Raw genomic sequence first — 18,113 nt, forward strand, 5'->3', positions numbered from 1 at the left:
ATGCCTCTTTTAACTTTCTTCTTCTTCTTCACACCGAACATAAAATACACGACAGCACACCCTGTGGCGAAATAATGTAGTACAGTTCTAATCAGTCATACAATAACACTTAAAAGCTGGTTAACAGCAAACGCACGTCACATTTGTCATATAAATAATGATTTCTGGAGTTAATCCAACATACTTCAGAACTAATATTTTAATATGTTGAGTAAATACTACATAATATGGATTCTACACTAGGAATAGCTTTCAAATGACACTCTTCATGACAAATATGATTGGCAATGATTAATTATTATAGTTATTATTAGGGCTGTCAAAATTATCGTGTTAACGGGCGGTAATTAATTTTTTAAAAATTAATCACGTTAAAATATTTGACGCAATTATTGCCCTGCTCAGATTAAAATGACAGCACAGTGAAATGTGTACTTGTTGTGTTATTGTGTTTTGTCGCCCTCTGCTGGCGCCTGGGTGCGACTAATTTTATAGGCTTCAGCACCAATGAGCATTGTGTAAGTAATTATTGGCATCAACAATGGCGGGCTACTAGTTTATTTTTTTGATTGAAAATTTTACAAATTTTATTAAAGCGAAAACATTAAGAGGGGTTTTAATATAAGATTTCTATAACTTGTACCAACATTTATCTTTTAAGAACTACAAGTCTTTCTATCCATGGATCGCTTTAACAGAATGTTCATAATGGTAATGCCATCTTGTTGATTTATTGTTATAATAAACACAGTACTTATGTACCGTATGTTGAATGTATATATCCATCTTGTGTCTTATCTTTCCATTCCAACAATAATTCACAGGAAAAATATGGCATATTTTATAGATGGTTTGAATTGCGATTAATTGCGATTAATTAATTTTTAAGCTGTAATTAACCCGATTAAAAATTTTAATCGTTTGACACCCCTAGTTATTATACTATTATGTTATATAGTAGTATGCTATAATAATATTTCTAGAATTTTTTTAAAGAATTGTTTTGAATAATGTTGGAAAGGCAAAGTCAGTGTTCTGAATTTCTTTACTTTCCATTCTTTTGCACTAGTAAATGCTATCAGCATTTAACGTCATTGTTTATTTGTGATTCATTATTGTTATTTACATAATTATTTGTACATTAATAAAGACTTTAAGTGTTCCAAAATAGTTTTGTGAATTAATAAGCGTCAACAAAAATTTCATTGCTAAATTAGTTTTTAAAAAATTATTAGATCAGTCGATTAATCGTAAAACTAGTCGACTGACTAATCAGGAGAAAATTTGTCGTTTAGGACAGCCCTAGTGTACCAGAACATATTTCCTACACACCCTTCTCACCTTTTTAACCCCTGACCCATGAAGATGGCCCCTGGATATGTTCGCCTTAGGCCCCAAAATTGCCAAGTCCGCCACTGACTGTAAGCCACCTTTTCCTTGGCAGCGGTGAAGGTACAACAGGGCGTTCCAGTTCTTTTGCTGTCAACACCACCGAGTCAGAGGACATGATTTTAACTTCTGAACGGCAGCTAACGTTATGATAACATCTAACAGTCACACGATACGCCGAGTCCTCCATTTGACGATCCCTGTGGTCAAGTAACTTCATCCCGGCAGTGCACCACATCTAATAGGGGCTGAGTCGGACTTTTAACGTAGCACAGTTTGTTGGATGTAGAGACCAATCAAATGCATTCCAAAGAGCTTTTGGATTGGGGGAAAAAAGCCACTAAAACACCTCAAATCCATAGAATAAGACATATCTTGTGTTTAGAGGTTTGAAAAATCTCACAAGTCCGTGTCAGCGGGTCCACCCATTTTTACACAATTACTTGAAAAGTGTGTGAAACAAGACACAATTCGACTAAAATACACAAGGGCATGATTCAAACAGTGTTTATTATTATAACTTTGCTTTTATCCTGTGCTTATTGTTAGATCTTACGAGCTTTAGAGGGTTATATGTTATGTTTATAATTGCACGTCGGGCTGGATCAAACGCTTTACATGGCCTAATGACAAGTTTTGATATTCTAAACCAGGGGTGTCCAAACTTTTTGCAAAGTAGAACAATATATTTAAGCAAAATTTAGCTAGCCATTCAGTGTGTCACATTTGCTTTATTATTTTTTTAATGAATAATTTCAACAATCTCGCAACTAGCCTTTGTGGCGTTGTCTTTCGACGCTCGGGCTCTTGCGAAATACTACTGCTGTGAAATTAAACTTGCTTCAAGTTGCTGCAATTTCTCGCTGCGTATCTTCCCTGTAATCTTGTCGTACATGTCGGCGTGTCATGTTTGGTAATATCGCCTCACATTGAAATCTTTAAAAACAGCGACTGTCTCTTTACAAATGAGGCAAGACACAGTTGTTGCGTATTTTAGTGGAGAAATAGTCCAATTTCCACTAGTGTTGTTCCGATCATGTTTTTTTGCTCTCGATCCGATCCCGATCGTTTTAGTTTGAGTATCTGCCGATCCCGATATTTCCCAATCCGATTGCTTTTTTTTTTGCTCCCGATTCAATTCCAATCATTCACGATCATTTTTCCCAATCATATACATTTTGGCAATGCATTAAGACAAAAAATGAATAAAACTCGGAAGAATATATACAGTACATAAGTACTGTATTTGTTTTTTATGACGATAAATCCTCAAGATGGCATTTACATTATTAACATTCTTTCTGTGAGAGGGATCCATGGATTGAAAGACTTGTGACTTTGTATATTGTGACTAAATATTGCCATCTAGTGTATTTGTTGAGCTTTCAGTAAATGATAATGTAGCCATGCTTCCCCACATTGCTTCCCATGATATTTCTAATCGTAGGGAGAGGGATTGTAAGGCTTTTACCAATTAAAAAAAGGCTCCAAAGGCTGTCAAAATTCACTCTACTCATTTTACACTGCCTTTTATCTCTCTATATAGGTAAAACGGCGCCATTACAGATTGAGCGCGACAATGCGTGTGTGGGTCATGCAGCGCATGCATTAATTGCGTTATATATTTTAATGTGATACATCTTTTAAAAAATTAATTACTGCCGTTATCGGGATAAATTTGATAACCCTACCTTAAGCCTAAACTAAAGACTCTGGATGAGTGTAACATATTGTTTGTAACGTTAAATAGAATTAGAAAACGATTTAATTTAAAATATATATATATATATATATATATATATATATATATATATATATATATATATATATATATATATATTTAAAAAAGGCATGGCCGATATTTTTTGCCGATTCCGATACTTTAAAAATGACGTGATCGGACCCGATCGATCGGCACATCTCTAATTTCCACCAACCTTGGAGCGTCGGCCGTCACAGTCAACTTTCTTTTTTTTGTTGATTGTCGCCATTTAAGAAAATGGAAGTAATGGGTCACACGGAGTAATGTTGCTTAGCCCTTAAATACTTGCAACATGAATTATCAGAGAATCCCAAAATTTGAAAAATAAGGTCCTAATGAAACGTATTTTTCAAATTTGTAAAAAGAAAAGTCAAAATGAATATGTGCGATCTAATATCTATAACCCTGCCAAATCATGTTTTTTTCTCATGGAACCTGCAGATGCATGTGTTGACTTGCATCCATCTTTTTTTTTCAAAAAGGAATGTCAAAATTCTAAATTAGTCTCAAAATCATGAAACTTTAGGTGTATCAAATGTGATACATTTGGCAATAAAGGGTTAAAGTGCTGCTGCCTTTTAGCGGGTAAATGAGGAGCAGCATTTCGTGTGTAAGCTACTTCAGATGCTGGTTGCAGTACTGCTGACCAATTTATTAAGTGTGTGCGGGCCAGACGTTATTGATCTTATGACAGAGGCCGGGGGCCAGATGAAATTTGACCACGGGCCGCATTTGGCCCCCAGGCCCGACTTTGGACATGTCTGTTCTAAACGGTTCACATACTTTTTCTTGTAATTGTATGTATAAAAATACATGTAATTTAACTCATTGATTGCCATTGAACCTCCAGTTCAAATGAATTGGACGTCCTTTACCATTAACAGCACTGAAAAACGATCTTTCACAAAAAAAAAAAAAACAAAAAAAACACATAGACGGCAATAAAATTCTAATTCTAACAGGGAGTTGCTGTGTTGTCAATCCACAAATGTTGCAAGACTATTTGTTGGCAGTGCTCATGTTTCAAACTCATTGGTTTTGAATGTTGTCCAAAGTACTATTGATCCCAAAGGGAAGCTGGTCACCGACTGATCGTTTGACCTCCCAGTTTGAGACGTTCCGAACTGATGCTATCAAGTTTTTGCTGAATTCTTCCCACCGGAGAATGAATTCCAAGCCAGGAATTCGGGGTCGGACGCTCCCCTTGCGCTCATAAAGATCTTTCTGCTTCCGTGAGACTGATGTATTTCAAACGAGATAACAGAAAAACGAGTCATCTCCCTGACGGAAAAGGTCGCTTGCCTCATTCCCGCTCAGTCAGCGGTAATTACGTCGCTACGAGCCGGAGAACAAACAACGGCATATTTGTGTTTGCATGTGCTAAAAATGCAAATGAAGGGGAATGGAATGGAGGGTGGAGGGAAAGGGGGTGAATGCGGCAAGGCATTTGAACGACTCCCTAATTTGTTTTGGGCTTATTAGCCCACACGCACACTCCTCACTACTAGATTAGAAATAAATGGTTTAGGCCTTTAGCGACAATGAATGAAGAGAATAATCACAGCTAGACATGCTGCAAGATGAATGACGTATCTGATGAATGCTTTTTCTTCAGCACAATGCGCCGATATTAATGTCCAAAAATCATCCAGTTGAGACTAATCCATTTATAGCTTGAACATCACTGAACTGCCCTCATCTAAAACGAAGAGAAAATCACCCACATCACTATTGTTTTCTTCAATTCGTCATCCACTTGTTACATACTGTAATCAGGGGCGCTGGAAGTCACTCACAGCAGGGGGTGCTGATGATCGGTCGAAATTTGTCATGCTCACGGCCTGCACAATGGCAGTACACACATGGATAGTTTAAGTACTACAACGACCGTAAATCCCGAATATAAGGCGCACCCGTGTATAACGCGTACCCCAAATTTACTTGTAAAATCTAGGGGAAATTATTGTACCCGTGTATAACGCGGACCCTAATTTTAGCACCAATAAAAAGAAAAATACAAGAAAACAGCTCGTGTACAGATACAGAAATGTCATTTTACTGACTGGTGAAACACAGCACAAGCATAGCACATTGGTAGTTCAAAACATTACCGTAAACTGACAATATGTACGGTAATAATTAGGGCTGTCAAACGATTAAAAATTTAATCGAGTTAATTACAGCTTAAAAATTAATTAATCGTAATTCAAACCATCTATAAAATATGCCATATTTTTCTGTAAATTATTGTTGGAATGGAAAGATAAGACACAAGACGGATATATACATTCAACATACGGTACATAAGTACTGTATTTGTTTATTATAACAATAAATCAACAAGATGGCATTAACATTATTAACATTCTCTTAAAGCGATCCATGGATAGAAAAACCTGTAGTTCTCAAAAGATAAATGTTAGTACAAGTTATAGAAATTTCATAATAAAACCCCTCTTAATGTTTTCGTTTTATTAAAATTTGTAAAATTTTCAATCAAAAAACAAACTAGTAGCTCGCCATTGTTCATGTCAATAATTACACCATACTCACTCATGGTGTAACACATAAAATCAGTTGGATCCAAGCGCCAGCAGAGGGCGCCAAACACCAAAAAAACAACTAACAAGCGAACCTTAAACTGTGCTGTCATTTTAATCTGTTTGAGCGAGGCATGTGCGTTAAATGCGTCAAATATTTAAACGTGATTAATTTTAAAAATTACCGCCCGTTAACGCGATAATTTTGACAGCCCTAGTTTTTAGTAATTTAAAACTGATTTGACCGTGGATTGGAACATATTCTCGGCTCTCCTGTTCGCCATTTGTGTTGTTGTGGAGACGACTTCCGACGCGGAAGAGTGACGTTGCTCCTCAAGATCATGTCACGCAAATAAACGAATCTGATTGGACGGGTGATTTTGTCCTTGCACGAGAGCCCGGTAATGGGCTGGGTCCCAGACTAGTCTCACAGTGTTTGAAAAATACAGGGAGAACAGTCTGGGCGTGCCAGGCAACTGCAGCACACCCTGGTGTTGTGGAGAAAAAAAGTGTTTTGGTAGATTCTTTTTTTTTTTCCGTCAAAAATAAATAAAACATATTGAAACAATAACATCTTTATCTTTGATGATTAAATATATATGGCGAAAAACACAGACAAGGCTGAAAAAGCAGTTTCTGCTCTTGCAGCCCTTATGAAAAACACATCGACACAAGTCATTAACAACAGTCTGTCTCGCGCTAGCCATGTTGAATAAACTCCGCTCTCCTCGTATGTTTACTTCTGCGCGGAGGTCCCTCGTCGCTTTACTAACGTTACGTCCCCCCCGTCGCTGATTGGTCCACTCTGCTGTCTGTTTGCTGTGGCTTGCTCCGCCCTGGAAATTTTATCTGCTGAATGGTGGCCAGACTCAATAGCTGGAACAGCGGTGAGTCTGGTGTACCAGGCTAGTGCTGCAGCACCTTCAGCACCCCATTTCCCATGCCACTGACTGCAATAGCCACAAATGAAAATGGATCAGACGTCTATCACCGTCAATGGCAGGCAATGAGTGAAACCCAAGTCTTTAAAAAGAATTTTTCTTGTTATTTGGCTCCAAGTGACGCACTCCATTTTAATTGTCGCATAATAAGCAGTTGGCCGCCTTGTATATGATTCTGATTATGCTGCTCTGTGTTTTGCTGTTTATCCTGGCCAGCCTCGAGCGTGCCCAGTTTAAATAATGGTGAGCGGGTTAAGTAACCCAGCATGAGAAAGTTTCGCATTCCAAACCCGGCTGTGACTGATGTACTCCTCCCCTCTTCTTTTTTTTTTTTCTTCCAACTCTTCTTCTGATGTACATTTTTGTATTTCATTTTTTAGCTGACAGCGATAATTACACACCACTACTGTAACTTAAACTTTAATTCTGGTTTCTTACATCTGGGGATGTATTTCAGCGGATTTAGCTTGAGTTTATACAGTAAAATGCAAAAGTGATGGCTTGAATAAACAACCGAACATACAGAAACGCCAAGGGCATAGGTTTGCATAGGGACGGTAGGGACATAACACTACCAACTTTTCCCCATGCTCAAACTGTCCCCACCAACTTTTAAGCAACCTTATTTGCATTATATAGTTAGTTCAGTTATATAGGTAATTTTTAGGGCTGTCAAACGATTTAAATTTTTAATCGAGTTAATCACAGCTTAAAAATTAATTAATCGTTATTAATCGCAATTCAAACCATCTTTAAAATATGCCACATTTTTCAGTAAATTATTGTTGGAATGGAAAGATAAGACACATGACGGATAAAAACGTACATTCAACAAACGGTACATTAGTACTGTATTTGTTTAGTATAACAATAAATCAACAAGATGGCATTAACATTATTAACATTCTGTTAAAGCGATCCATGGATAGAAAGACTTGTAGTTCTTAAAAGAAAAATGTTAGTACAAGGTATAGAAATGTTATATTAAAACCCCTCTTAATGTTTTTGTTTTAATAAAATTTGTAAAATTTTCAATCAAAACATAAACTAGTAGCTCACCATTGTTGATGTCAATAATTACACAATTCATGGTGCTGAAACCCATAAAATCAGTCGCACCTAAGCGCCAGCAGAGGGCGACAAAACACCAAAAACACTAGTAACAAGTGGACATTACACTGTGCTGTCATTTTAATCTGTTTGAGCGGGGCATGTGCTTTAAATGCGTCAAATATTTTAACGTGATCAATTTAAAAAATTAATTACCACCCGTTAACGCGATAATTTTGACAGCCCTAGTAATTTTGTGTCCGCAAGTCAAAGGCGTAGGTTTGGTCTCAACATTGGGCGGGACGATATAACAGCATCACCTGCTTTTTCCAGTTTTGCTGGGAACGGGACATTAAAAAGACCAAACAAATTGGGTGAACGTGGGTCAGTGCTACATTTCTCACAAATCGTAATTAACTGAAAGGCTAAATGATCAATACAAAATAAATCTGTATTTACTTATACTAACTTTAATGTGTATTGGTTCAGGTGATACACCGTTCAATTTAAACCTTTGTTTTCAAAAATTACTAAGGAAACATTTTGAAAACTTCCAGAATAAATGTCTAGATTTTATTCGTAAATTTAAATTGAAATATTTGACCATAGTTTTTGTGTGTAACGTTTGGCATTTCTATCTTTTCAGGTTAAGAAATGCCATTTACTTCAAAAGAAAAGGCATTTTAATAAGGCATTTTGCAGGCAGCGCTGATGTTGCACATTTATGAAAATCTGCCATAGAACCATCAAATATTTGTACTTTTCTTTGTATAGTTAACCGATAAAACTTATGACCTTCAACATAAAGTGTATATAGTTTTCTTAAGATCCATCAACTTGCATGGGTATTTAGAATGGGGTCAACTATATATACAAATACTTCACAAATCAACAATAAATCATTTATCAACAGTTTACTAATTATCTATTAACTAGTAAAACGGATAGTTATTATAAAGTGTTACCGGAGTAACACATAATGTCTTGTGTGGATAAAAAATGGAACAGCTCACCAACATCAACACTTCATCCCCACCATGAAGCATAGTGGGGGGAGCAGCATGATCTGGGGCTGTTTCGCTACCTCAGGGCCTGGACAACTTACAATCATTAATGAAAGAATTCATTCAAAAGTTTATTAGGATGTTTTGCAGGAAAAGCTGAGGCCGTCTGTCAGACAGTTGAAGCTAAAAAGAGGATGGATACTGCAACAAGACAATGATCCAAAACACAGAAGTAAACCAACTTCAGACTGGTTTCAGAAAAACAAAATACACATTCTGGAGTGGCCAAGTCAAAATCCAAACTTGAACCCCATTGCGATGCTGTGGTACTGACACTTTTTTCTCATCTGTGTGATTTTGACAAAGCTCAGATCACATTTGATGGGGATTTTATGCAGAAATTTGAGAAATTCCAAAAATGTTCAGATACTTTTTACATACCACAGTATGTTAAAATAATTGATGTTCAAATTTTGCAATTTAAATTTGCAAATAAAATCCAGACATTTATTCTAGAAAATGTTTTAGTAGTTTTTGGAAACAAAGCTTTGAATCTAACGCTGTATCACCTGACCAATACACATGAAAATTAGTATAAGTTAATACAGATTTATTTTGCATCGATTATTTAGCCTATCAATTAATTAGGTTCATATTCGTGAGAAATGTAGCCTCGACCCCGCTCCGTTCTCCCAATCTGTTTGGTCTTATTAATGTCCCGTCCCCAGCAAAAAGTGTACATGCTGTTATACAGTCCCTCCCAATGTTGAGACCAAACTTATGCCCTTGAGAAACGGACTTTAATTTGAATATATTCATCTAAAATAAGAAATATTTTCCAGCACTCAAAGGCCAGTTGAAGCTGGGTTTGAGGTAGTTTCAGGTTAAAAAAAAGTTTAAAAAGAGGTAAAAACTTTTTCAAGGTAAGAAGCAAATTAAAGCAAGCAAAGGAGGGAATGTGGAGGAGCGAGATATGATTCAGCATTAAGACGCTGAAGTGTGGAACGGCATAAAGTTCTCTCATTTGCACAGTCTCTCTAATGCTGGTCAAGTGCGGGTGCCGACGCTCTCTCACACAATTTCACAGGAACACAGTGTGATATTAGCACACGGCTGAAATGATTTTTTAGGCTCCGGCAATTCCAAAAATAACAATGCGTGTCACTCTTTCCTCTTTTGAGCGTGCACAGAAGATGGAATTTGCAGTTTTCCACCTTTTGATGACATTTGGAAGTGGTACTTCTTTCGCTTTTGGGTAAGATGGGAGAACATACTGAGGTCAGTGTTTGGACTAATGAAGACAAGTGGGGATAAGGAAAAACTTATCTGTGAATAATATAAAAATGAACAGCAGCATGCTTTTAACTCTACCTGGTTTTGCCAATGAGAAGCAGCAAGTGCCGCCGGTCATTCAAACTAGTTTGGATTAGAACCAAATAGCCTTTGAGCGACATGCATTATTCATCGGCAAATGAAGTGACAACAGGTAGCCGGCCATATCGCATTGTGGGTGTCAATGAATGGCGCAGAGGAAGCCGCGCTGATAGGCACTGAGAGGAGGCTGAGCGAGCAATCAGCAGCTGCGAGGAGTGTTCCTACACTTGGCACGCGCACACAGAGTCCTGCCAACGCTAATGAAAAAGAAGTGAGAAGAAAAACGGCCACAGAGAGACAAAGCACACTTGTCAAAGCAATATGTCGGCTATATACGTATACACACCAGTATGCCTATACATACTGTATATACATATATATACAGTGGTATGTAAAAGTATCTGAACCTTTTGGAATTTTTCACATTTCTGCATAAAATCATCAAATGTGATCTTTGTCAAAATCACACAGATGAAAAAACAGTATCTGCTTTCATAAAACCACCCAAACATTTATAGGTTTTCATATTTTAATGAGGATAGCATGCAAACAATGACAGAAAGGGTAAAATAAGTAATGGATCCCTTTGCTTAAGTAGACTTAAAGAGCAATTGAAACTAATTTTTACCAAACATTTTAAGTCAGGTGTGTGCCCAATGACTGATGAGTGGTTTAAAGCTGCCCTGCCCACTATAAAACACACACCTGGTAAGAAATGTCTTCATGAAAAGCATTGTCTGATGTGGATCATGGCTCGGTCAAAAGATCTGTCTAAAGACCTGTGATCAAGGATTGTTGATTTGTATAAAGCTGGGAAAGGATACAAAACCATCTCTCAAAGTCAGGATGTTCATCAAGCAACAGTCAGAGAGGCTGTCTACAAATGGAGAAAGTTTGGCACTGTTGCTTTTCTCCCAAGGAGTGGCTGTCCACCAAAGATGACGCGAAAAGTTCAGCACAGAATACCCAGAGACGTAAAAAAGAACCCTAGAGTGTCTGCTAAAGACTTACAGAAATCACTTGCACAGTCCAATATCTCTGTGCACACATCAACTATATGTGAAACTATGGCCAGGAATGGTGTTCATGGGAGGACTCCACAGCTGTCTAAAAAAAGCACGTTGCTGCTCATTTAATGTTCGCGAAAAGACACTTTGGACACTCCACAGAAGTTTTGGCAAAATATTTTTTTGACTGATGAAACCAAAGTTGAATTGTTTGAGGGTAACAAACAATGTCATGTGTAGAGGAAAAATGGAACAGCTTATCAACACCAACACCTCATCCCCATCGTTAAGCACGGTGGAGGGAGCATCATGATTTGGGGCTGTTTTGCTGCCTCTGGGCCTGGACAACTTGCAATCATTAATGGAAGAATGAATTCAAAAGTTTATCAGGATGTTTTTCAGGAAAACCTCAGGCCGTCTGTCAGACAGTTGAAGCTGAAAAAAGAGGATGGATGCTGCAGCAAGACCATGATCCAAAACACAGAAGAAAATCAACTTCAGAATGGTTTCAGAAGAACAAAATACATGTTCTGGAGTGGCCAAGTCAAAGTCCAGACTTGAACCTGTAAGATATGCTTGATTGTATGACCATTATACTCTGAGGGTTATACAAGTTTGCTCCCCCACAGCTATTATACGGGCTCTCCCAAGCTATTATGAAGAATACAGTTTTAGCCCATAATCATGTGCTTACATTTTTATTACCGGCAATTGCTCATATTCTGCTGATAAATAGATACACACACATATGTTGACTCATCACACCTCTCAGTACTTTTCCACCAAGCCACTTCGAGTGCAAATGTGTGTTCAAAACAAAGTTATCTTGCTCGCTCAAGAGTGTGACTGTTAATTTAATCAACGAGTGTGACTGTTAATTTAATCAATGACTAGAATAAGGAACTTGCCCGATCGAAACTATCACATTGGACAACAGTGTTGTAACTATATTCTGCCCAGCAACAAGCCCTCAATAAAAGTCAGCAGCGCGGGGAGCTCTGAGAGAGACTTCGATGAGACGCTCTTAGTCACGTTGCCCGATCTCAGACCTCTCCCCAAACTGCAGTTGGTAAAGTCTACTCTCTGCCTCCTGCCTCCTTGTGTCCTGCCTCTGTCACCTCGCTCTGGGTCAACAGCTAAATTGAACAAGGTGTTTTAGTCCGTACAAACCTCATTGAGATGCTGTGGCATGACCTAAAGACAGCGATTCATGGCAGACATCCCACGAATCTGAAAGAAGTACACCAATTTTGTCATGAAGAATGGGCCAAGATTAGTCCTGATCGATGTGGCAGATTGATCTGCAGTTACAGGCAGTGTCTGGTTGAAGTTATTGCTGCCAAAGTTGTGTGTGTGTGTGTGTGTGGGGGGGGGGGGGGGCACAAAATATTAAATGTGATGGTTCACTTACTTATTTTTCCCCCTTCTGTCATTGCTTGCATACAATCCTCATTAAAATATGAAAACCTTTAAGTGTTTGGGTGGTTTTAGTTAAAGCAGACACTGTTTTTTCATCAGTGTGATTTTGACAAAGATCACATTTTATGGTGATTTTATGCAGAAATGTGAGAAATTTCAAAAGGTTCAGATACATTTTCATACCACCGTATGGGCAAAATGTTTTTGATATAATTCCAACCCAACACATAAAAATACAGTCTCGTAAAAGTTGTATTTCACTTCTCTATGGTTATTGTTTCCCCAAAATTAGTGCAAAAACGACATCCTGACATGAACACCTCTGGCCATGTCATTATTCTCGCCATAAAAGCAAGTCATTATAAATTGATGGGATGACGGCTGAGAGTGAAAAAAGGCTGACAGAGGCAAGCGATTGGTGGCACAATTTCCCTTTTTGATAAAACACAAAAGTTTCCCCACACAGCTGTAGGGAGAACTTTCTTTCTTATCTGCAAGTGTCCTGATAACAAAAATCAAAGGCACGACTCAAGGTTGAACTGTTGTTTCCTCACTTCCCCTTTCTCCACTTTCTCCTCCTTCCAATTCCGAGTGTTTAATTTTCTTTGAACAACAATAGAACTTTCATCTGAATGGTTTCAATTAGTTTCCATCTGTTTTATGCGGTTTATTGATATTAAAGACGCAAAGCCTTCACATACAGGTCTGGGAACTGCAATTTTAGAGCAAAGGCAGAACATTGGGCCGCAACCCACTCATCAATCATCAAGTCAGACGTTCCTGCCGCAAATATTAAGTGACTCCATTTTACACGGGGTCTATTATCTGCACACACACAAAATTCTAGATGAGGATGTAATCGCCCCGCTGCATCGGTTGACTGCATCTGAGGGCAGCTAACCGGCTCGAGTCGTATACGTGCTGCCCGAAAAAGCACCCCGGCCATTACACAAACTGTTCATTCTCATTGAAAAGTGTCAGTTTACACTGCAGTATTGCCTCTGTTCTAAATTAGACAAGCAGCCTTCCACGCGGGTAGATTTTTAAACACGTTTATCTCAAGCTGTAACGAGATATGTCAGCTTATTTGTAGTACAACACACTGGAGCAATTATGCTATAGGAATGAGTTACACTTCTGAATATAAACCGGAGAGTAGCTTCTTTAATTATGTCATATTTCTCAAAATAAAGGGTGTCCTGAAAGTTATTCATGGCAAGTTTCTCGAAACGGGATCTGTCCGAGAAGTTACCGTACGCAGCTGAATGCTAATGAAAACACCGACTCTTAGGCCAGTCAAAGTCTTTCCCTGGAACTTCACAAAAGCTCAAGAACGTGGTAGTTTGTTCGAAGGCTTCCAGCAGAAGATTCCGATTCTCAACAATCTGACATCAATACTTTCCATTCCCCACAATAATGCTGCGTAGACACATTTCAGTACATTCGCTGATGTTAACAAGAGGGGTCATCTGTCAGGTTGCGAGAGTTTATCGCCTTACCATCATTTCCAGAATGGTGCTAAGTAGGATTGTTCCGATCATGTTTTTTTGCTCCCGATCCGATCCCGATCGTTTTAGTTTAAGTATCTGCCGATCCCGATATTTCCCCATCCGATTGCTTTTTTTTTGCTCCCGATTCAATTCCAATCATTCCTGATAATTTTTCCCGATCATATACATTTTGGCAATGTATTAAGAAACAAATGAATAAAACTCGGACGAATATATACATTCAACATACAGTACATAAGTACTGTATTTGTTTATTATGACAATAAATCCTCAAGATGGCATTTACATTATTAACATTCTTTCTGTGAGAGGGATCCATGGATAGAAAGACTTGTAATTCTTAAAGGATAAATGTGACTTTGTATATTGTGACTAAATATTGTATTTGTTGAGCTTTCAGTAAATGATACTGTAGGCATGCCCAAATGCATGACGGGAAGTGGAACCATGACTGTGTGTAGTGCTACCAATTGATATATCTTCTCTGCAGAGGTTGCGCTAGACATTTTCGTTGTCTGTCATTTTGACTGACAGGGTCATAAAAATCCGGTCATAATCTATTTTTACCCGTCACTTAAATCTTTAAAATGATAATGATGACATATTCAATAGTACTTAGTTTTCATTCATTTTTAATTAATATTGTAACGCTTGCTTGGCGGCGAAAAATTAGACACGGAAGTAGTGGTATTATTCTCTCTCTTTTTACTCTGCTTACCGCCAACAACACCAACAAAACAACAACTCCACCCCCAAAGAAAAAGAGGCAACTATATAGACCCCAATCACCAACGTCACACAATGATCTTAATTGTGGTTGTCAGCCCAAAATCTTCTAAATATATATTAAATGCATCTTACCAGATATAAAATGACTACTACATAGTCTGTGGTGATCGTTTGGTGCCCAGATTTCTTGTCGAATTACAGCAGTCCATCTCGCTCTTCTCTTCGGGTCTCTCAGAATACGGTAGAACTTCAAGTCTCTCAGTCTATCTTCTCTGTTACTGCAACCAACCGCCACACACGCCTTCACCATTTTGATTATTAATGTTAACGGGCAGAAAAACACACCGTAATAGGAGGCATGTACGTAGCGGTAATGTGTAAACACGACGAGCTGACGGACAATATGGCGGCTCCAGTCAGGGGGGCGGAGTTGTGACGTCATGTGATTGGAGTCTATACACAGGGGGCAATCTAGTCCACCAATTGGATGACGCGCTGGCACACCAGGTGCACCAATAAGAACCTCGCGTTGATGTGTCAATCACGGTGCCGCCGCCAGACCCCGGTGACGCTACAATATTCTGACAGAATAGCCAACGACGTCATGCATTAAGAGAGACAATAGCTAATTAATATGCTCACTCGCCAACCTGTGGTCTGGGGTGTGAATTGCAACCTGTCAAAATGACGGACGGACTTCAGTTTTTTCCGTCACCGTTTTAAAAAAACGGTCAACGATGGAAAATATTCGGTTAATGTGACCCCTGCTTCTCTGCGTTGGGAAATAACATAAGGTGTCAAGAAAAAGATCAATCGCTACCTTGCTTCCCCACATTGCTTCCCATGATATTTCTAATAGTAGGGAGAGGGATTGTAAGGTTTTAGCCAATTAAAAAAAGGCTCCAAAGGCTGCCAAAATTCACTCTACCCATTTTACGCTGCCTTTTATCTCTCTATATAGGTAAAATGGCGCCATTACAGATTGAGTGCGACAATGCATGAGTGGGTCGTGCAGCGCATGCATTAATTACGTTAAATATTTTAACGTGATACATATTTTAAAAAATTAATTACTGCCGTTATTGGGATAAATTTGATAACCCTACCTTATGCCTAAACTAAAGACTCTGGAAGAGTGTAACATATTATGTCTGTAACATTAAATACAATTAGAAAACGGTTTAATAAAAAAAAATATATATATATATATATATATATGTATATACATATATTTAAAAAAGGCATGGCCAATATTTTTTTGCTGATTCCAATACTTTGAAAATGACGTGATCGGACCCGATCGATCGGGATGCCGATTGATCAGCACATCTCTAATAATCATCTTCTTTTTTTACCTTGAATTGAATTTTAGATAATTTCAAATATATCAATTGGTAGCACTACGCACAGTCATGGTTCCACTTCCCATCATGCGTTTGGGATGGCTACGGTATCATTTACTGAAAGCTCATTACACTAGATGGCAATATTTAGTCACAATATACAAAGTCACAAGTCTTTCTATCCGTGGATCCCTCTCACAGAAAGAATGTTAATAATGTAAATGCCATCTTGAGGATTTATTGTCATAATAAACAAATACAGTACTTATGTACTGTATGTTGAATGTACATATTCGTCCGAGTTTTATTCATTTTTTTCCTTAATGCATTGCCAAAATGTATATGATTGGGAAAAATTATCGGGAATGATTGGAATTGAATCGGGAGCATAAAAAAGCAATCGGATCGGGAAATATCGGGATCGGCAGATACTCAAACTAAAACGATCGGATCGGGAGCAAAAAAACATGATCGGAACAACCCTAGTGCCAATACTTTTGGCCAACAGTGTATTAAGGTAATTTTTATGCTCTACAATGTGTGAGTGTAGTCGTCATTAGAGGGCGTAGTAATAGAGCTTAGTTCTACTACATACAAAAGCAATGTCCTCTAAAGTTGCTCCATACTTCCCTTCCTGAGTAGACCTTGAAAACACACAGATTATATATTTTTTTTCAACCGTGTGTGGTTATGATACCAAAGCTCTCTCGTTTGCGAGGACAATTGGATCGCTTTTCCACACAATAGTGCAGCAGAGGGAAGCGGCAGGTCCAAGGAAAACAAACGTGGGGTTTTGCGGGATTTTGCACGCTCTTGCTTGAATGAGCTTGATTTTCACTTGATTTCATTGTGTTCACTCTTCAAATAAGACTACGGTCAACAAAACCGAAAAACCGAGCTTTTTCGTTTTGAAAACCCTTTGGTTAATATTTCTTCGAGGCATCTGGGGTGAATCAAATTAGGCCATTACTTTAAATGATTTGAACAGTAGAAAAACATCTGGATCACCCATGACTCTAATGTGCATAGAAAACAGATTGCAAGACATTGATACAGAAACGGAACCCTCTTCAATAACAAACCACATCTGTGTTTGCATCCTACCTGTTTGGCATTCAGGTCTTCCTTCGAGGGCATGTTGGGACTACCGAGCGGTGTGACGGGGGCACTTCGGCTGCCCCCTAACAAGGCTGCGCGCACAGATGACAACCACTTCATGACCAAATAAAAACGACCGAATAATTCCCGTGAGATGTTCCTACGTCTGGTGCATGTTGGCGGCGCCTCGTTGACACGCATCCAACAGGCAACAATACACGCTAATCTGAAAAGTCTACACACTGTAGCCTAGTGACACACAATCCTGCCTCCCCCTCCATCACTCTGCCGCCATCTGTCACTTTCCCCTGTCGCTTTGCTATGCCATCGCTTTATCTAAGACATTCATACCGTTCGATGGATACGCGTACCTCCTGCTGTGTAGCACGGCTATCAGACAGACTGAGGGATTGATGGTAGGGCACACATCCCTCTAGGAGTGGGAACGTTTTGATTGAACGTCTATGGCCGTCAGTGGCAGACAATACCAGGCAATGGTCTCACTGGAACAGCACCAAACAAAAGTTCCAGCATCATCACCTGTCAAGAATCTGCATCAGACAAGGTGTCAAGAGTCAAAAATCTGCATTGGACAAGGTGATGATGCTGGAACTTTTGTTTGGTGCCGTTCCAGTGAGATTTACGAAGATGATTGCCTGAAGAATCAAAATTCCCGCAGTCCTTAATGATATGGAATGGAATTTTATTGTCATCATCATCGGTATCATTGACAATCATTCACAATTACAAAATGTGATATGATTTGACCGAAGGAACCGAAGAAGAAGACAAAGGCGGACGGGATGAAGCATATGCTTATCAGTTTCTCGTCCCCCATACAACTAAAGACGCACATTCAGGCATGGAACATACATCAAAACTGTCAAATAACACAATCAACAATCTGGGTTGAGTAACTTAGCGTCCAGTCAAGCAGTTCGATTAA

General features: G+C 38.6%; 1 protein-coding gene across 1 annotated transcript in view; it reads right to left on the reverse strand.

Moving 5' to 3' along the window:
- Nucleotides 1-17,665, reverse strand: part of nav3 (neuron navigator 3) — a 241,299-nt gene extending 223,634 nt beyond the window's left edge. The window contains exon 1 of the mRNA XM_057854376.1: nucleotides 17,174-17,665. Within this exon, the coding sequence (XP_057710359.1) occupies nucleotides 17,174-17,368 (195 nt within the window). The 5' untranslated portion in view covers nucleotides 17,369-17,665. The remainder of the gene's footprint in view (nucleotides 1-17,173) is intronic.
- Between the last annotated feature and the right edge of the window lie 448 nt (nucleotides 17,666-18,113).

This window comes from Corythoichthys intestinalis, chromosome 13 (assembly GCF_030265065.1).
Source record: "Corythoichthys intestinalis isolate RoL2023-P3 chromosome 13, ASM3026506v1, whole genome shotgun sequence".
Lineage (NCBI taxonomy): Eukaryota > Metazoa > Chordata > Actinopteri > Syngnathiformes > Syngnathidae > Corythoichthys > Corythoichthys intestinalis.